The sequence below is a fragment of the Cataglyphis hispanica genome, chromosome 6 (assembly GCF_021464435.1).
Source record: "Cataglyphis hispanica isolate Lineage 1 chromosome 6, ULB_Chis1_1.0, whole genome shotgun sequence".
NCBI lineage: Eukaryota > Metazoa > Arthropoda > Insecta > Hymenoptera > Formicidae > Cataglyphis > Cataglyphis hispanica.
The window spans coordinates 8,111,114-8,133,246 of record NC_065959.1 but is presented as its reverse complement, the minus strand read 5'-3'; the positions used below and the strand labels follow the sequence as shown (position 1 = coordinate 8,133,246).

At 37.4% G+C, this 22,133-nt stretch overlaps 2 protein-coding genes and 1 long non-coding RNA gene across 3 annotated transcripts in view; 1 reads left to right on the top strand and 2 right to left on the bottom strand.

Annotated features, from left to right (window-relative positions):
* Positions 1 to 74: 74 nt before the first annotated feature.
* LOC126850612 (dipeptidyl peptidase 9) lies at positions 75 to 4,818 on the bottom strand. The gene is made up of 10 exons (XM_050593775.1): positions 3,880 to 4,818; positions 3,657 to 3,791; positions 3,403 to 3,565; positions 3,096 to 3,337; positions 2,711 to 3,022; positions 2,347 to 2,633; positions 1,940 to 2,268; positions 1,598 to 1,849; positions 1,243 to 1,515; positions 75 to 1,170 (listed from the first exon to the last, which is right to left on the bottom strand). The coding sequence occupies exons 1-10, from the start codon at positions 4,101 to 4,103 to the stop codon at positions 823 to 825; spliced, it is 2,565 nt and encodes an 854-aa protein (XP_050449732.1). The 5' UTR covers positions 4,104 to 4,818; the 3' UTR covers positions 75 to 822.
* A 1,306-nt stretch (positions 4,819 to 6,124) lies between these two features.
* LOC126850654 (uncharacterized) overlaps positions 6,125 to 22,133 on the top strand; it is a 54,937-nt gene continuing 38,928 nt past the window's right edge. Inside the window, exons 1-2 of the mRNA XM_050593864.1 lie at positions 6,125 to 6,394; positions 6,721 to 6,828. Coding sequence (XP_050449821.1) covers positions 6,733 to 6,828 — 96 coding nt within the window. The 5' untranslated portion in view covers positions 6,125 to 6,394; positions 6,721 to 6,732. The remainder of the gene's footprint in view (positions 6,395 to 6,720; positions 6,829 to 22,133) is intronic.
* On the bottom strand, positions 14,573 to 21,192 carry LOC126850658 (uncharacterized). The gene is made up of 2 exons (XR_007687565.1): positions 20,657 to 21,192; positions 14,573 to 19,790 (listed from the first exon to the last, which is right to left on the bottom strand). It is a non-coding gene; the product is annotated as an uncharacterized LOC126850658 (long non-coding RNA).

Sequence of the window (22,133 nt, the reverse complement as noted above, 5' to 3'; positions counted from 1 at the left end):
TTCGACTTCTTGTGTTTCGCAATATTAATTATAGATACAATTCACTATTTTCATTAATATGGTTATGAAAAATATATAAAATAATGAATTTATTTATTGACAAATAATTATCCATCGGATATACGATTATTTCACAACATTGAAGAACGCAACTATTTTTCACGTTAAAACGCGGATTTTCGCCGTAGAAAGATGAGAGAGACATACGTGATGCATTGTGATCACGCACGATATATGTACATAGTCACAGTTGGGGTATTCATGTTTGATGGTTCAACATATATTGCGAAATGATCGCGAAACAGAAACACGCATCTCTAGAGTAATCTATCTAGTAAACTATTTCAATAAATTGAGTATTGTTCATTCTGCTCAAAAATAGTCACAAGTAACCAATATTATCACCGTATTAATCCCGATAATAATTGATTAAAAATGGCTATTTCGAAATGTGTTTTATGCGTGTTTCATGATATTTCCATATTGCCATTGAAAATTTGCATAGTTGATACACATGTGTAAGTCACACATTATAAATTCCTTGCTAGAAGTTCGTCCTGGTATTAATTATACGCAATATGTCGGCAATTCACATATTGCGCGATAGCGAATACCCTTTGCATTGAAAATGTAATACTATCTTAAAAGCCCCATAGAGGCACACATTTTTTTTGTACAGAAATTAATACAGATACTTTACTATCTAAAAGTATCTTTCCGTCTTAAGTTTTCTGCGTGTTTACATAAATGAATGGCAGTAAACTCTCGTTTGAATGACTACTACCGAACAATGTAAGACAAAAAAAATAAAAGAACATTGGTTCATAAGTGATTTTGCAAAAAGGACAGCAAGGTTGTCTCATAATGCTTGCTGGCATCTAGACTTCTCAGACTGTGCCTCTCGTTAGGGTAAACCTGTAACTGATACGGTTTGCCGATTTTCACGAGGGCGTTAATCAGCTGGCTGGTGTGATAGAAATGTACATTCTCGTCTATGAGACCATGAATAATTAACAATCGATTCTCTTCGTCGGGGAATTTGTTCACATATGTCAGGATTGATCCGGCCATGTAACCGTGAAGATTGTTTTGTGGCAAATCCATGTAACGCTCAGTATATCCGGTATCGTAAAAATTCCACGAAGTAACCGGAGCACCAGCAATGGCCAGCTGTGACATAAAGATATTTTTATACATGTTTTTTTTTTAAATATATAATAATGATAAGATATCAATCCGTACCTTGAATACGTCGGGATACTGTATCAGACCCATTAGACTTAAGTAGCCACCGTAAGACCAGCCGTGAAGAGCCACACGATTCAGATCTATATATCCCGTAGTTTCTGCTAGCCATCTCAACACTTCAACTTGATCGTTCAGCTCTACCGTTCCCATTCTACGTCGTAAGTGACTTTCGAATATCAGACCTCTATGCTGTGATCCACGAGAATCGATTAAAACTACACAATAGCCTTGAGCAGCTAGCATGTGCATTCGTAAATGCCTTAAGCCCTGTAAGAAGCATTAAATTATACCTTTTTTTTTATAAATTTTACATAATATGCATCATTCACAATTGAAAAAACGTATTTACTTTAAATGTATTTGATACGAGTTGAACTTCGGGTCCTCCGTAAATGTTCAATATTGTAGGATATTTGACTCCGGGTTGGAAATTATGAGGCTTGAATATCATCGAATAGATCGTATCGCCTGATTTTATTTTATGTGTAAAAATCTCTGGTGCGAACAACTCGGATTCAGGCGCCGATGGTTCTAGAAGGTAGCCTACAGGTGTGAGCGATATACTTTCGACCGTCCAGTCGGTTTGCAATATTTTAAATACCTGGAACAATAAAGATAATAATTATCATCAATCGTGTAAATTAAAATTAATCGTATAAATTGGCAAAAGCCTGTTCGATGAAAGACGTACTTGACAAGTGGGCAGCGTTTTAATCGAACTATAAACGGTGACCAACATTGTGCACTCTTTATTAAAATATACACTGTTGTAACTGTAACCTGGTCGGGTCAAGAGACGTATCTCTAACGGTCGTCGCAGGGAAACTGCGTAAACGTGTTGCTCTAACGGTCCTTCTCGCAATCCGCAAAAATACACGATGGAATTGACTTCGTCGACCCAGATTTTCTTCCCCAGCACTTCCCAATCGCCCTGTGTCAAGGCCACCTTGGAAGTGATACGTGGTCGAAGAAATATGCTGTCCATTCTGTCCAAAGACTCTTCCACACCATTACTCAAGCCTACAATAAGAAAAATATATTACACAGATAAAAAGTATATCGAACGAGGAAAAAAATAACGGTAGTTTTATTACAAACCTGCTATACTGGATGTTATAAGATATAAATGTCGAAACTCGGATTCCTCACTACCCCAGATAAATTTGACTTCGTTTGCGTCGTCGGACTTCAGAAAGTACAAGAGATCATTCACGTTGATCCAAGTCGGATTCTGTTCCGAATATATCACTTGAACACTCGCTGACGCGGGCGTAAAATGGTTTTCCGTATTATACGTGTTGGGTGGCGGTTCGCAAAAGTTGTCTATCGACAACAGAACTAATTCGAGTTTCTGTTGCTTCCTGTCTAGCAGTTGTACCCAGACGCTACGCATTAATGAAATGGCACATTATCAATTCTTATTAATTAATACGTGTTTCGCATATGGTTCCCCCGAACTTACTATTGAGCGTCGGGAGTCCATCCAACTCTCACCATGTACTCCATCCAAGGGAACATTATGTGAAGAGGATACTGAAGCTCTAATATTTCTATATCGATGATTTGCAACGATTCCGTCAAGCGGAACTGCACCATTTTCAAGTTACTCCTAGCATTCGGCATACCTGCTCTAGGAAATCTAAACTCGTCTACTTCATAGGAATTCGCCGAAGGGAAGCAATATATCTTGACGTCATTCTCGTCCACTTCTTCGTACACTATTCTATAGATACCGTCGTACATGGATTTTGGCTGCCACCAGTAACCGATATATCTAAAATAAGGGAAACAGATTTTCTAATTTTCGCGCTTTTAATATGCGAGTATCCAATAATAAATAGACCAACCTTGTAAATTCTTCCTGCATGACATAAGAAGGAGTACCGGCCGAAAGTGGATCATCCACGAGACTCCTACCACCTTTCTTAGCATGAGTCAATCGTACTGAGGAGCCTGTGATGCTGTGTGATAGATATAGATCTCCAGAACATGTGTGAGCGATCAATGCATTGTTCCAGGGACAGATTTGAGGACATAATTTTGCTCCAGTGGTCGACATTCTGATTTCTGATGGAAAGAGTGGTCCAGGCTGATAGAAAAATATATATGTTTAGACATTTTGCTCCATTATAATCACGATAACACATATATTACCATGAATCCAGTGTCCACACATTGATAAAGACTGCTAGCAGCTGGAAAGACTAATTTTCCACTCTCCGCATGGATCTCATAACTAGTTATGCCCCATGTAGCGAGCCTCTTTCTCTCCCACAACAATTGTTCCTCCTTCGACAGTCTGTTTGTGCTTGATACGCTAAAATTATTTTATGACAGATCCTGTTGCTTCTATCAATGGATAATAAATACAAGCAAGTCAGATGTCTCAAACTACAGCAGCAAACTACCTTTGAAAATTTGCTTCTATAACGGGCTGCCAATGTAGACGATAGCCATTAGCATGATCTGCATGTGCGATGTCGACATACAGAAGTGTGGTCTCCCATCCATTACTTGGAGTACTGAGAAAATAGATTCTAGTTCTAAAATAAAAAGAAAAGAGTATAACTACGTGTTAAAACTCGAGACAATTCTGAAGATACTCCTCGCATGAACGACAAGTTTGCTCACCGGCCGTCCGGTAGTGAACGAAAAGTTATAGACCCGGGCACAGAACCAGCGGACACGCCGGATAACTTCCTCCTGAGATCGCTGACAACGGTGCGGAGCTCGGACCAGGCTTTCCGCGGTACCGTGCTGTCAGGAGTGGCCTGCTGCTCGCCGCCCGCCTCGTTGCTGCCGCTCGTGGTCTCCATATTTTCTATATGCTGCTGTCGGGCCTTCCGCGAAGTCATTCGTCGCTCAGCCGACACGTCCGCGACCGTCTCATGTCGAGAGACGTCAACAGCTCCGAACAGCACAGCGTGTGCGCGACAAGGACAACTCTATCTCTAGGACGGCGACAGATATCGCGCAACCACGCAGACTTTGAGAGATTTTATTTTTAGGTTATGCAGCCATGATTCTCGCACCGCTGTCGCCGTGACAAAAGGCTCTTTCACTTTCACCTTCTTCCTTTCCCGATGGCCTTCTCATAGCACCTCGGCGGTCTCTCCCACCTCCCGGTTCCGCGTGCGACGTTAAATTCCCGAAATCGCGTTCTCACACCACCACCGTCACCGTCATCACCACCACCATCACCACCACCACCACCACCACCACCACCACCAGACCACCACCATCACTATCACCAACTCTCTGCCGCTGTCGCCGCCGCGCGATTTCTCGTGCCAAGAATCGCGAAGATTCTCTAAAATTCGAGCTGTCATCCGAGCGCTCGCGGATGACAGTAATGATCCACGTTGCCAACATCGGCCTCGGCGGGATTCGTATCGGATGGTGGTGCGTCGCGATTAACAGCTGATTCGTAGCACGTGTGAGGCGGTGAAGCACGTGAGGACGGCAGGCATGTGAGAGAGATGTTGTGTGCGTGTGTGTATGTGTATACGTAACATGCGCCGCACGAGACGATTCATGCCGACTTCTTGATCGCACGCAATATTTTAAATCGTCTTGAGAATAATTATAATACGTTTTTGAAATTTTCCGGTCCATCCATCTTCTCTCTCTCTCTCTCGCCTGCTTTCTTTCTCCTCGACATTGTAATGTATATTAATTCGTATCGCGATTTGTGATTAACGATTATTAATTAGATATCAATTCTATTGATTTGTCATCACGAGGCATTTATATTAGAAATATAATTATACACATTTAAATATTTTACAGCTTTGAAAAACAAGCAAATGTGCACTTTTTCGAGAATATAATGATATTTAAAAAAGAACATATCGCGTTTAGAAGTGTTTTAATTAATTTTGTATTGGAAAAAAGAAATAAAATACAGACGAGGATATTTTTTTAAATCAGAATTCTGTCTTTTACGAGATATCGGAAATTTATATAAGAGAAACACTTTTAATTGAATTAAATTAATTTAATTTAATATATATTATATATAAAAAGCTCTGATAAAATACATTTAATAAGATTGAAAGAAAGCAGTACTATTTTAATTTAATATTATAAAATGTAATAATTATACTAGAATGTCGCGAATTCACATGACGCATGTACATTTGAGAAGGAAAAAATTCCTGAGAAAAGAACAGCTTTCAACCGTACGTGCAGCCACGTTGGCATTGTTCTTACATATTTTAATAGCTCCACTCGGTCGCGACGGTCTTATTTCCTCCCCGCGTGTTGTTGAATAATTTTCCTCATCGTAGGCGGCAGCCTCGCGCGATTACGTACAAAATCCAGTGAAGATAATATACTACAGGTTGATCTCTTTCCCGTGCGTTTAAAGAAAGAATCTCTTCTCGAACGAGAGGAAAAACGCAAAATTTTCACGACTCGATCGTTTATCTGACTGATATTCGCGAAAGAGGTGGCGTTAACGTATCCTATAAATCTATCCAGCTTGTTATTTGCGAACTACTTCGATCCGAGTACAGCGATAAATACTGTCGAGTCGTCTGATAAACGATAGTCGAAATGTACGCGTGTGCACGTTTCTCGTTACATGTCGTTTCATAGAATATTCACATCTCAGGTGTGTGCGCGTGTATCCTTGAATATTTTAATATTTCATTCTCGAAATCTCTATCATATCTCCCTCTCTCGGGAATTTTTTTCTTTATTATTTGAAACAAAACTTTTATTACGTTTCTTTTTCTCTAAACTTAAGAGAATTTTATTTTTTTATGAAGATTGCACTGCATCCCAGCATGAAGTCTTCCCTCTTATCTGGAGAACGAAATATATCTATGTTCGAGAAATGGGTGCGTGTGTATAGAGAACGATCGAGAATTCACTTACTGCACGTAATGCGGTTTCATTTCAACATGCCCATTATTAGTTCATTATCGTAAACGTGCATAAGTTATACACCGCGAACACGTGCGAATTGAGGATAACCGCGGACAGAAGAGTCACGATAACAAATGAGGAATGCGCAAATATCTCTGACAAGATACGTACGGTCAGCATTCGCGTATATCGGTTTATATCAATTATCGAAATTCGTCACATCTACGACATCACGCAAGCGTAATATTATATATTCCCAAACATCTCGTTCTAGGTAAGCAAAAGATCATATTTCCATCTCTTATCACAAACATCTTAAACAGAAAATTATTAATATCTTTTCGGGAGCAAAGCTATTCTTTACGAGATATGAAAGTACTTTATCGTGAATAAAAATTACTTAATTAAGCATTAGAGCTATTATTATAAAAAATAATATTTGAAAATTTAATTATAGATTTAACGCAATTATATATATATATATATATATATATATCGTATGTCGATTCAAATTTTCTATCAGCAAATATCTTTAATAGATTTTTTAAATTAATTTTGAGAAATTTGTTCTTTATTCTTTTTATAAGGACTTCTTTACAGAAACACGGTGTAATGTTCGGTGGCTCGGGAAATTTATGGAAATGTGGCAAACCTATTAAAAAATGGGCCAAACTGCTTTCACTTGAAGTCTTTATTCGAGATGTGGAGGTGAGCCGCGTTAATACGATTTATTGTTACATTTACTGATCGCTAATTTAAGAATAGAAATTGGATATTTAATTGAACGGCTCCATATTGAAAGAGTATAATTCTAAAATCTGCCATTTTTTTTCTTTCTTTGCCAAAAATTTCGAAACAGCAATTTGTATTAATTTGATAAAAAGCAATATTTTTAACATTGTTTAGCACATATATAAACTTATGAAACTATTCTCTTAATTTTCCTTAATTTCTTAATTTTCTAACAATTTGCTTTCATGAAAGTTTGCTCTGTTAACATTAATCGGTTCAATTCTAATTCATATTGACGTTGAAAATTAACAGAATATTCACTTACCTTAATCTCTTCTCCCTCATTGCGGGAGACGAGCTAATTGGATTATCGGGAGATTTACCTAAAAGGGAATTTAATAGGACTCCAATACGACATATATATGTATGTACATGTCATCCGCTCGCGCGGAAAACTGTCTTTCCCTCCTAAATTTTTATCCCTAAATTAAATTTTTATTTTAGAGAATTGTTTCACTCTATACTCTGCACGTAACGGGATCGAATATCTGGCGTTCGGTCCACACGTAGGTAGAATTTTCCGACGAAACTACCCAATCTTCCTCGGCCAACCTTCTCGACCGCCACTCGCGTCTGCACGAGGGTCGTATCTTTCCTGAGATATGTTCCGTGCGGAACCCTCACGGGATCGGCCGAATCCCTTTCTCCTTTCTGTACCCTTTAAGTATTAACGTGGCGAATTTCGTAGGTGGTTCAGTAAAATTTTTATGAATTAATTTGATGTGTCTTTTTATCTTCGATTTCACATAGCGATTGCGCGCGTGACGGATGATAAATAAATGATCTCTTGCCTTGATCTTTTTTTATCCAACGAAAAAAATAATAAGATGTTTTCTTTTATACAATTTTTTTCAGATCGTGGTTGAATTGTGGAAAAGTATTGAGCTTGGAATAAGATATCGGCAGTATTTCTCGATTCGAAACCATCAAATATTTATGAATATTTCGCTATCTTATCGCGCATATTCTTTACTCATGATAGGAAATCACTTGGTGTTTCTGCACCCTTTTTTTATTTCGCTTTCCATCGGAAAAATCGCAGCAAACCGTTCGGCGCGAATACGAGGAGAATTACAGCGATTGTTTATTTGGAAAAAAAAATGAAGAAGTGCATTTTTAAAGCAAAATATCATTCTTTCGAAGAAAGAATTAACATTTACAAAATAATCCAGAGAATCTAGAAAAAAATTGAATATTGAAGAGTAAAAAAAAAAACGGGAGGGAAATTCCGATTGCATTCGCGTGTTTTATATTTCCTTCCTGCCACGATCGAGGAATGCTCGCAGTCAGCCGGAATCACTGACGTGATCTGGCGAGGGAAGTCAGGTATCACGTAGTAGTTGGCATGCAGAGCCGGCCCGCGGGCGTACTTTACTCAACTTTTTTCCCCTTAAACCTCCACCCTCCTCCTCCACCCCTCGAACAACCTGTCCGAGACCGCCGTATAATGTAGCCAGCGCTTTATTGAATATTTCGCCGCGGTAAAATGATAAAGAAATCCTCGGCAAGCTTCCTCGGACTTATGTGGATATATAGAGCCGCCGGCTTCCGAAACGAAGAGGTGGTGCGTGCTCTCACGGTGTCGACAACCACCATCGGCGTTACAGCCACCGTCAAGGGTCGGTCATTGATTTCAAGCCTGAGAGAAAATTCTTTACGTGTCGTTGAGAATTTTTCCACCAAACGTGAATAAAAAAAAATCAATCCTTATATTTTTTTTTTTATAAATTCGAGACGAATAAAATTTAGTCAGAATCGTTTATCGAATTATTTTGAAGATACGCGATTAAAAAATTAATTTCTCGAGGACATGAAAATTTCTTTTACATCTCTTGTATATTTAACACGGTTTATTATCGGAATATAAAAGTAATTTTCCCCGTCGTTAAATTTTTTGTATCTTTTGACACGCACATCTCCATTTTTTTCATGAATAGAATATTCTCTTTGTGTAGACTCCCATTATTATTCGCCATGGTATCTGCAGCTATTGATAAATTCATCTCTCTATAAATGTATAAATAATATTCTCTGCACAGGTGATGTTCCTTATACCTTCTAAGACCTAACGCGAGTGGAATAATAGCAAAGGGAATTCCTCCTAAAAGCCTTTACGATCGTAGCTACAGGAGCATTCACGTGACGTGGTTCAAATTTTCCTCGTAACGTGATGGTTGTCGATATAAAATTTAACATTATTCTATCAACATGATATATATTTTTAATGCCTTAGATGTATTCGTATCAATTATTTCTGAAGACAAATATTGCAACACATGTGATATATATAATATCATATGTATATATCTGAAACAAACTCAAATTTTAATATGTCTTGATTGATATATGAAAATATTATAGCTTATCGATTGTACTTTAGTAATTAAAATAATCTCAGGTACAAAATACAAAAGAATAAGTGTACTATTGTATGCATAGTTTCGCATTGCATAATATTCTAATTATATATGTATTTAGAACCATCTCATTATTCCAATGAGCTAGTTATTTGCTGCGTAACAATGCCAGCAGTGTAAGTCCAAAGAGAATATATTACGTGAAAATTTCAAGGATTTGGACGATGCTGTAGAGAAAACGACATTTTCTACGAGACATTTAAAGCATCCCAATGGCATCCCCTTTAAGTATAGCCTCGCAGTATAGAGCCATTTCAATATTGAAGGACCGAATGACACCTCAGCGGGATAAAAAACACTCGTGCAAAAAATTAGAAATTTATTCCATCTGTCTCTATTACACCATTGTCTCTCAATTTGTAGCTTTATTTTCTGTCGAAAAGAAAAAAAAAAACACGAAATAAAAAATTTCAAAATACGACGAAACAATTGGATGTGGAGCTCGTGTCGATTTTCTGTTTTAAAGGAAGAGACACGAAAAGGCTACCGAATTTCCGGAACGGCTTTTGAGCACGAAATAGGGTAGGGGCTGCACTTTAGTTGACACGGGCGTACGTAACGCGTGCCCCTAGGGGGTCGCAATATCGATCTCCCCTCTTTCCCTCGTATCTCCCACTTCCTCCGTCCGTTCGTTCCGCGGCATATCAACAACGGACAGCTCGAATTGTACAAACCTAATGGAATATATGCCTTCCGAGAAGCCTGTCGTCCTTCCGGCGAGAATTCATGCTGAAGGTGGAAATCCTCGATGATAGATTCGAATCTAAATGTCAAAATCGAAAGGAGAAAATTTTTGAAGGAGGTCGATTTTATTGTTTCGTTTAAAATCTCCATTTTCATTTTTGAGATAATAATTAGAGGGAAATTAGTGATCGGGATGTTTTAAGTTAGATGGATCTCCAAATTTTTGATACATAATAACATAAATTCGCAAAACTGTTCTCGATTACAATGTTTCTTGAATGTTTCAAGCTGAAAAAATTAGGCATATTTTCAAAAATTATACAATTTCATTCAATGATTAAAAGGATGGAAGTATATAAAGGAGTTCATATACACGACACATGTTGATTAAAATATATGTATATGTATATATGTACATATTATATAGCGGTAATAATAATATTATTAGTAATAAAGTTAATACTATGATATAATGAGATGTCAAGTGATTCCCTCACGAGGGGACAGAGTTGACGACGATTCGTTGCTATCGTTGATACCTCCCGAAGATGCTTTAGATACTCTTGCTCTTCTCGTTGCTCTCTCCTCTTCTGTCGCGTTGTAGAATCCTTGGGAAGGGTAGATAGGTGGATGTCTTTTTTTCGCGACACTTACAGCCTCTCTGCGACGTACGTGCTGTTACGATTTTGAAAAAAGCCCTTGATCATCCAGCCAGCTAAAACTTGGATTAAACTTGCAAAAGGTATCGATCTCGCCGGCGATATATCACTTGTTAGAGAATTAAATATCACTATTATTATAGAGCCCAAGACCTCGCAGGGTTCGATATGCCGTGATCTGTACAGTTAACACGTCGACTATCCGCGAATCGCAATTTTAAGAGAGAATTTTTCCCCTTCTTATAATTGATCTTGACATTTCCTCGCGGGATTCGCTCTGTCAAACTCCGTCAAAAGTCATAAGCTTCCACGAGATAGTTGACGTGTTAATGGAGACAACCACGCGCGCACAAGCAAAGACTACTATTACATATTACAGTCTATGATTACAATTACTTTCCGCCGTTTTAGAGTTAACTAAAGCACGGAATCTCCTTTTCGTATCGGGTACGGTAATATTACCGGCATCCTTCTACGAGGTTTCAGTTTACGATTAATACGTATAATTCTAATCTAAAATCATCCCATTCTCACTTACGAGTACACGATGTATATACTATATGCACGATTTGTACTTGGAGTATAATGTTCATCAAAGCGTTCATCTATCACCAGCTCCCCTAGTGCTGCTGAACATAATGCACGTGACGGGTGCAAAAGAAAATAATATTTAGGATCTTCGAAGGTCGATTTTTTTTCCGCGTGTCTCGAGTCTCTGCTGGCGCTGCCTTTATCGGTGGATAAACAATATAATCGAGTAATACATCGAGTTTTTTTTTTCTATCTTTTGCTTTGCTTGTTCCCTGATGCGCTCCTAAATATCGATATGATAGATAATGTAATGCAATTCCTGTGATAGGCGTCGTGGGGTGATTAGTAAAAGAATAGGATTACTAGAGTATAAAGTATTCAACTACGAGTATTCATTCGATATCTCGCTTATTTTATCACAGGCAACGAGATGCGTCTTCGACGCATTTTTTTATAGCAACGACATCGGAGACGAGTCTTGACTAGAAATACGAATGCGCCGGATAAAAGCTTTGAATATCGTTGTGTAATTTTCAGGTAACCTGAGACACAATTCATGCGGCATTTGATATTGAAAATTAAGCGCCGATCAAATTTGTTGCCACAGTTAAGGGGTCTGACTGCTCGACAAATAGGCTTATTTTTAAAAATTTCTAAATTCGAATGTATGAGACAAAATTTATTTATTTTTGCGCCACATAGTAGATTAGGGTTTTAAGAATGTCTCTTATAAGTTTCAACAAAAAATATCCCAAAATGGCGGCGCTAATCTACTATGTGGCCAAAAATAAATAAATTTTGTTTTATACTTTCGAATTTACAGATTTTTAAAAATAAGCCCATTTTTCGAGCGATCAGGGTGGTCAGACCTCTTAAGGGCGATTATAGATATCTTCTGAAAAAAATTTTGCGTCTTGTGTGTGTTTTTCTACTCGTATAGATTCTTTGTATATGTGTATATATTTGTACATATCACACGATTCTTTGTCTCACTTCTCACAATAAGAATTCTTCAAACATGCGATATTTCTGCTCAATTTATATTTCTAGTATTGTCTATTAATTAACTACTAAATTAAAAATAATTAATTTACTAAATTAAAAAAATCTTATCAAACTTTTACTGTTAGCATAGAAAAATTTTACTAATTCGTTCTAATATGAGTTCCTTTTGCATTAGGCTACCCACATTACGAACGACGATATTAAATCTCGACCGATTTGATAATTAATTAAACTTTTTCATTCTGGGATCTCATTAACACATAATTGTCTCCCATTTGTATCTGTTAAATCATAATACATTGCTGACAAGCTCGCAACATTATGCGATTCTCATTCTACTCTGTCGCAATATAATTATTTTCCAATATTTGCTTATTATCTATACGTAATTTTATCCTATGTAATTTTTGATCGATAATGATCACGCCCTAAATTTATCTTACAACGCGTAAATGCTGATATACGAAAATCGATAGGTATTGGTCGACGAAAAGATTATTTCAACATTAATTAAATATCGAGTCGCATCGAATCGTGATGCTGTCAAGTTTCTGACACGTGACCGTTGGAATGTCAACGTTATTAGCGTTATATTATATCAGTATATAAGGGGGAAAGTGAAAATTACCCACGCGGCAAAGTATATCGCGCCGCGGGAGAATAATTCCCGGATTATACGAGTCAGCCGTTAATGGAAATTGCGTGTGTCAAAGGTCCCCGGAATTCGCATCATGAATAATCTATCCGTGCAACTGCGTGACGAATGAATTTCGCGTTGCGAGTAAATTTCCGTAAACTTCTCGAAAATGCCGTGCAATAATAATCGATAATGCGACGAGCACGATCGAATGCCGCGGATAATTTGCGCGAGTACAATTCGCGTGTGTTCAATCAATTTTAAAGATGAGCGCAAAGTGGATGTAGAACCGTGTCGTAGCGATGAGGAAAAAAAAAAATGTATTCCAAAAAAGAAAAAAAAATTACAATCTATCCCTCCCCTCTCACCCCGATGTCGGCACTCACCTCTGATGTTCCTCGCTGCTTCGAAGCACCCGCGACACAGTATATACGTGTACTCCCTTTTCTATATATATATATATATATATATATATATATATATATATATATATATATATATGTGTGTGTGTGTGTATACTCTCGTGTATATGAAATATAATAAACCATATCTCTACTGTCATAAATCTACTTATATATACTTGTCAAAAATTACGTTAAGAGAGACATGCTCCTCGAATAATTACTCCGGTTTATTCGGATTCCGCAGAACAAAGAAGATCTATAAGGCCGAAAAGAAAAAGGAGAAGGGGGGTGGGAGGAGGGGGAGATAATAATACGATAGACGAGATATCAATTAGCTACTACAGCAAGAGATACTGATATTTATATATGTACATATACGCGCGCAACGTTATTGCAAATCGATCGATCCACACGTGTTGCTAGGCGAATATCACGTGTGACGAGATCGCTTTGTAAATTTAATTCTTGGTTTTTTTTTTCTTTTTTTTTTTTTGAGATTCAACGCATTTTTCTGAAATAAAGTCGAACGATCTTGTCCGAAAGACACTTTCTCTCAGAGAACTTTACTGGGAATGGGAGGCGTCCCTTATTTTACAAGACGATGTCTACGTGTACGAGTTTGATATAGGCACGATTTCAAAGATACGATATGACACTGTAAAAATATCATATGTTAGTACGAGTATATCTTACTCCAGGCATTATGGTAAAATTGTGTTTTAAAAATGTATGTAGGATTTATATATATATATATATATATATATGTATATATATATATATATATATGATCACTGTGTCTACTTATCTACGAAGAATATTCTCTACAATACTCCGGATTCACGAAATAAACGCGTCGATTGTTCGAAAGAGATGATATATATATATATATTCGTTATATTGTTCATGTAATGCGGCTGATTTGAGAAAGTTATAAAAATTTTTATTTTTATTCAAATTGAAAATAATTTTATTTACACATAAAAATTCAAGTATTTACTATATTTAACATAAAATTTTTTTTTTTTTTATTAATATGTTTTATCATCAAGATCTTGCTTTAATGAGTTGCGAACAAATCTAGATTGAATCTAAGTATAATAACGCGTAAAAAATTATGTCGGAAAATGTTTTTTTTTCCACAAGACTATTGTTTTGCCAAGAAACATTCCATCTGTGCTTGCATTTATTTCGTGACCCGCGGTTCCGATTGTTCAAGTCTGATCTCAATTATAGGACAATTACTTGTGTATAGATGTGGACAACAATGAGAGGCGGGGGATGGTAAACGTTAGGAGGGGGAGAAACAAAGTTTTATTAAAGCGATTAGCGTGGAATAAGAGTATTTTTAATGATTTCAACAACAACAGGTACAGTAACCAGTGTTTACCTGCAGTAAATACGTTGGTAATTATTTTCTCTCTCTCTCTCTCTCTCTCTCTCTCTCTCTCTCTCTTTCACAATTTTCTCTCCTTTTCTCTTTCTCTCTTGCACGATGTTTGTCTCTCAATTATTCCTACTGTCGCTTAAATCTAATTTTTATTACCGTCTTTTGCGCTTATCCATCTATATATACGGATAACCAAATTATTTACGTGATTAACTACGTATCTTTACTAGTCGGCTGTCTAGCTAGCTAACTATTCTAATTGTGTGTACGTATGTGTGTTGCATAATTCGGGCTTTTCTACTGGCAATCGATCTTATCATTTTTCTTAGTCCTTTTTGTCATTTTACGACCAACTCGGTGAAGGTACTTTTTAAGAGACGCAAAAGAGCATCTCCAATGATTAAAGTAATCAAGTTCGAAATAAAATAAATGTTAGTTAGTACCATGCGGATCAATACCGTGTTTTTGCATTAGAGATCTCGCGTTTCTAAGAAAGAAAATAATGAGATGATTGACAGTAGATCGGGCGAAAGAGAATGCGCTACATCAAAGCTTTCCGGGGAAAAAAATCGGGAGGCACAGAAAGTTATCAACATTTTGTTTATCTCTGCACAATTAATTAATTTACCACAATTAAGTTGAGGGTGTTCGATTTCTCTCTCTCCCTCAACTTAAATAAATGATTGTGAAATGATCATCGCGAACGTGCGATATCGCGCTCTCCGTGCACATCAAGTGGCCTCTTCGCTTCGACGAAACGATATCTTTTCGAATCGATATCGAACGTACAACAACGATCATTGAAAAATATTAATAATAATAATAATTATAATCAACGGATATATCTGATCGAAGAGAATATATGCCGGAGGCTGCTTGCTCGATAACGGAGTACATGTCTCATATAGAAAGTTAATGATATAATGATGAAGTAGATCTTTTCAATTATATCATGTAAGATATATTGCTACTGAGCTATGTACGCGCTACAAAAAATACCGAAGCAACTCCGGACTTCGAAACGTCTTTCTCGTCGCGGACACGTAAACACACAATCCATATATATATTTTAAAGGAAGAAAAGGGCCTCCCCTTCCTTGAAAGTATAATCGACGTTCGTCGCGTTTCGCGACAACAAAGATTTTCGAAGATCCGGATTTGGCGCCCCCTCTTCCCGCGGTCATTTCGTCACCTGTCATCACGCTGCCACGACAACGACACGTATATGTGAAAGTCGATCGATCCGACGCAATGTTTGCGTCCCAGTTTCCTAATATGCATGTATATTGCTGATATTGCTGACAATATACCGTGTCGTTCCTTAAGGAGATTTTTTTTTTTTTCCAAACCGTGTCTCGCAATAATCCTGACGAATTAAATAAAAAGGGAAGAAAATTGACGTAGCGAGCAGCGGCTCGACTACTGCTACACATCACGCTTTTTACAACGTCTTAGAAAATTAATGAACCTACTAATGCTCCCTCTCTCTCTCTCTCTCTCTCTCTCTCTTTCCCTCATCTTATTTTCTCTCACTCATCTCTAATAAATATCGTTCAATATCTCGAGAGGAAAATATTTACATCTCACGTATAATATTGGAAGAGAAAAGAAGTATTTACAAGTGTCAGAATCATATAAAAGAATAACACTTCTATCTTTCTCTCTATAATACTTCCTATATGATCGCGTACGAAAAATTCAACGGTGTGAAAGATAAGGCGGCGCGATAGGATCAACGTAAAGTCGCATTTGTCGTGCAAAAGGTGCACGAGTATTGTTATTTATTTTTATTTTTGGAAGACCGCGTTTTTTGATTGATTTCCGAATATTGCGCGACGAATCGTGCCAACTCGTCGTTTGATGAAAGTATAATTTGACATTTTATAGTAAAATGTTTTATGCGCAACATTCATACGGCATGGAATATGCGATTAACAAAGTAAAGTTACGGTAGAGAAGTCACAATAAAAAAATCTATCTTACGGAAACGAAACTGTCAAAGTAACTCGATAGATTGTCGCGAGATTAGAGTTGATTAGATTGTTGTAGTAATTAAAATGTATAATTAAAATATTAAATATTAAATAATTAATCACACAGTAATCTCTAAATGATATATGAGCGTAAAAGTATCAATAAATATTTCTCAAATTTGCAATTACGTATGCGCGTCATCATATCGATCTTATCAATGTAGCTGTCTTCTTTAATAAAGAGTGTGTATGAAAAAATTTAGATATGTATTATATTATATATAATATAATTGCGAGAGACTTTCTAGCGTTTATCTCTGTTGAGTTTATGAAAGCTTTCGCAAGCGAGTAATAAATGAGACGAGATAAGTGAATAATTACTCGCGAATTTTTATGCACGAGAAAATTAGTTAAAAAGTTAAGACTCGGAGCGAATTATTTATCGCATCGAAGAAACTAACCAGAGTTGTTTAGCTAACGGATTGAGTAGACGAGCAAGAGTCTCGGAAAATCCGAAAATCATAAACTTGTAATTTTTTAAGTATCGTATCGCGAGCATCATTAAAATCGCGCGCGACGCTTCGTCAATTAAATTACGACACGTCTATCTATCTTTATCTCGTTTATTAAAATTTACCTCACTCCAAAATCTACGATGCTGTCATACATCGATATCATCGTTATATGAAATATTAAATCGTAAATGTATTCAATATTACGAGGATGTTTTTCACATTTGCGTAAGCGCGTCAGAATATATTATCATAATATTATGTATCATTAATAATTTACTACCTTATAATGATCTTAATTTATATTATTAAGACACGTATCTGCGCGTATAACAGAACAGCATAGATCGCTGAATACATCAATTGGTGACTCGTACGAAAAAATGCTTCAATTTTTCGGGCAACGTACATTCTCAAAATACGTGATCATTTTTCAAGAAATACTCGCGTGAAAAATATTCGACATGTTTCGAACAATGTCATAAAATATTGTACCCTTTTGAAATATCCTTTGAGTAATGCATAAAATGTTGTAGTGTCAGACGAACGAAGAGGCACAATGTCGATTCGTTGGCGAAGCGTCGCGTAACAACACGATGATACTTTTTATCCTTGAATGAAGAATCGAAGAATCAAACGCTCTTTCCTGAAATCTATATTTATGTTCTAACGCACGCTCGGCTTCTTCGCCTTTATTAATCGTAGAATTATTATATACGCATAAAAGTATATGTATATATATATATATATATATATATATATATATATATATATATATATGTATAGATCGATTTTATAATATATTTATATACTTTATATATTTTTGTTTTTATAAATATAATTGCGTGTAAGTAATGTATATCTTTTAATATTCGTGTATGCATGCGTATGCAGATGTGTATGTACGTGTGTATGTATATATAATATATACGTATTGGAAGAACAAGACACCGCGTCACGACGCGCGTGTGCGGCCTTTAAAAAAGCGCTGTGAAAAACGCGTGGGTCCCTTTTTCGAAAAAGTCACTCGAAAAGTAAAAGAGCAGTCATGGTGCACGCTCTCGTATTGCACGATGTGCATGATCGTTTCGATGCTCTCACTCTCTCTCTCTCTCGCGCTTTATTGTCGTGTCGCGACAATACGTCTTCGGCCTCGCCGAAGTGTAAAATGCAAAAAAAAAAAAATTCTTAATTCGCGCATCGTTCTTACAGGATGATTCGTCAAAGAATTTCTAAAGTCAATCGATCTATGAAACCAATAGCCTCCATCGTGGAAGTTCATTATCTTAAACTTATATGCAATCAAATGCAATTATATATATATATATATAATGAAGATACTTCAAAATGAAAAAATTTATAAAAAGAGAGACTAAATTATGTCCGATCACCCGTGTAAAAATCGATGTGTGAGTGCACCACGCGAGACTTTAAAATCGATTTCCTCGACAATCTCTTTTGCTGGTAAATGTAACAGTGATAATGAGACTGACGATGATGATGGTGATGATGACGATGATGGTGAGAGTGTTGGATAACAATGTACCATTACAGATATTCAATGATATATTTTTGTTTAAATCACACATGCGATTATGTAAGGCCTCATTGCCTCTTACGACGCGACTGTCTCGCATCGTGCAATAGAATGCATTACAATGGCGTTTTTTTTTTTTCCAATAAATTAAAAAGATTCGTAAAGTTGACGCGGAAAACTATTCGTGATAATTTGACAGTTGCATTTTATAATGCATATGTAATAAATAAAATAATAAAGGATAAAAAATAATAAATATAAATATAAATAATTCTAAATAATAATAATTCTCTAAATTCGCCTCGAAAATTATTCCGGAAATATGCAAGCAGTTTTTCCCTTTCAATCAAACTTTTGAGACGATAAATCGCGACGAGCAAAGTACGAAACATTAATTATACATTGACAGATTAATCGCAAACGCGAGACAGCCGCTGAGAAATATGTTAATATAAACAAATCGTTACACATGCACGATGCATTCTTGTAGTCTCGATATAAATGTTTCCCCGTCAACGAGAACAACTTTCCCGACACTGGTATTTTATAATAGACTATCGGCGTAGGAACGATACGTCTCCATCGACTATCGTATGACAACTGTTTCGACCGAATCATACTATCGATAATTAGGGCGGAAAAAATATTACTGTAAATAAATATCTCTCATTCCGATTGAAATCAAATGCCCTGCATTGATTTAAGCCGCATGAGACAAAGAATGTAATTAAAAAAATGTATGAATTATACTTTTCGCTTATACGAAGTCACGATTGAAACGCAGTCGCCTCCACGTTTTATCAGTCAATAATGTAATGCCCAGAATCGGATTCGAAAAAAGCCAGATATTTTGCAAATGTCACGCTTCTTTCTCGATCTCTCGTACAATAAATATTCTTTGGTAAGTTTCTACATGAAATTTTTGCCGAATCACTCTCGCTCCCGAAACTTTTTCTCCGACGACTTTCGAGTCCGACTCTGCCGGATTACTCCAAAAGTCGCACATAACTACGCCTACACCATCGACTCGATTTTCTATTAATAATACTAATACTACGAACGACTACATTTATATGCTCTATAATACGTGAATACATCTTCTCTTCGTGTTAACAGCGGGGAGTAAGGTACACTGGAAACGATATTATTATTCGATAACACCAATGCTCCCTATAAAGAGGCCCACGTGCATCGCATCCGTCCTTCACGAAATATATACGCCACTTTATTCGTGTATATTTAAATATCGATATGTACTAGATATCTGTTGATAAGAATGAAAAATTGGAAATTTTTATCTTTACAAAAAAATATGTTCGATATGTTCGTCGAGAGATAATTCGTGTACAATTCTAGGGAATTGAATTACACGATGAAAAATGTTATTCGAAAATTACATTAGTCGGAGGAGCTCTTTGTCTTTGCATGAAAAATTTAAAAAAAAAAAAACATGATAAAATGCGAGAGATCGCCTCCGGCCCGATACGTGCCCCCCTCCCTCACCCCACTGACGGATGCGATGTTTCTTCAGAACTCCAAACACATTAGTTGCGTAATGCCCGAACGCAGTGTTTTTCAAACACTATTCCCCCGCTCCGGGAAACTCTTCGTTCGAGTAGTCTCAGTAGATAACAATTCCGCCGCTCGTTCGTACCTTCTTTACATTCAAACAGGTAATGTTAAACTGAATCCGCGTTATATTATTCGTTACACAAACAAGTGTGTTTAATCTATCTTTAAAAACGGATCAACACTTTTTTTTTTTCTTTTTTTCCTTCGAAAACGGTGGATTCAATACCGTTCAAAAGTAGTTTCCTCGATCGAGGATATTTAACACCGTGGTAGAGAAGAGCGTTCCGATTGAAAAACACCAGCTCGAGATAAGTGTCTAGATAAGATCTACGAGGGCAATATCGAAGTCTAAGATGTGAAAACACAAAGAAACGCGAAGGAGGAAGAAAGAGAATGAATAGAAAAACAAATCGAAAGTACTCTTACCTGGATCCCGCCGTCTCTCTGCATACCCACAGGTCCTCCTCTCCCCTTTCCGGACAGTCCTCGGTTCGCCAGCCTTCCGTGTACGCTCTCGCGCGTTCTCTCTAGCAATCGACACTCAATTCTACTGCCTATAGAAATTAATATGCGTCTAAATCGCGGGCGTTCCGAAGCTTTCTCCCTTTCATTTCTTTTCTCTCGTTAGTCGTGTGTATGTATGTGTGTGTATGTGTGTGTGTGTGTGTGTGTGTAAGTGTGCGTAGAGAGCAAGATGGGCAATAGAGATTGGATTAAGGCACTCGGGTTATATCGAATCGATTATTACAATCGGGGAGAGTAGAAAGGAAGAGAGAAGAGGGTTAACAGTGAGGGTGATTTGCACGGAGAAAGTGGTCGAAGTGAAACGAGCATGGGTGAGAAGGGGATGGTGGATGGAAGAAAAGGATGTCGTATACTTTCGTTTATTTCTCTCTCCGGGTACGCTTCCCCTCCAAAAAAATCATACGAGGAGAGAGAGGGAAGATGGAAGGGGAGGGGGGGGAGGGGGGAAGGTAGAAAAGAATGATCGTGGAAGAGTACAGCCGCTTCCTCGATTCTTCGAAACGTACCTTTTCGGCGAATAATAAAATTTTTTTTTTGTCTTCTTCTTCGGATGAAGAAGTGAATCGGGATCGATAAGCAGTAGCGGATAAAGAAGCAGCAGTCGCTTTAATCCACGGCTCGCTGCCTCCGGCTCGCTTTTTATTGCTTCTACAACGTCCGTCGATGAGGATCGACTCACTCTACTATCACATTTAGCGAGAATATTCTTGGCTCTCGCGTGCCCGTACCCCCCTTTTAAGCGGGGGGAGGGGGGAGGGGGGAGGAGGAAAGAGAAGTGATACAGAGTAGGCGCGTATATCATCGTGTTGCCGACACACGCGCGCGTGTGTGTGTGTGTGCAAAAAATTCACTACAATCTATTTAGAGTATCCCCAGTTCGACTAATTATTTTCTCTCTCTCTCTCTCTTTTTTCACTAGTTGTTCTACTTACGATTAACAAGATTGACAAGATCGCGATGTACGCGTGAGATCACTCTTTTTTTTTTTTTTTTTAAAGGCAAGACGATATATGTATACGTTTTACGATTTCTCTGATATATCCGTGTCTCTCTTAATCGCCAAGGAAGACACGAGCGCTCGCATAGAGTACCACGACGAACGAAGGGAAAAGCGCTTTGCGAGTAGATTGCTTCCTTTTTGTGAAGCGAGAAACAGTTTCGACTCTCTCAGTCTGCCTTCTCTTTAAAAGTGATACTCGGGGGACTTGGAGGAGTTCTTTCTCCGTGCTGTGTAATGGAGCCGATACTTCGCTTCATATCGGCAAAGCCGTATCTACCGATGAGCGGATTCATCATCCTCTCGCGCGCCGCTAACGTCGAACAATGAATCATTCATATCCGTTGGTCTTCTCTCGACTCCACCTTTCCAAGGATCGCA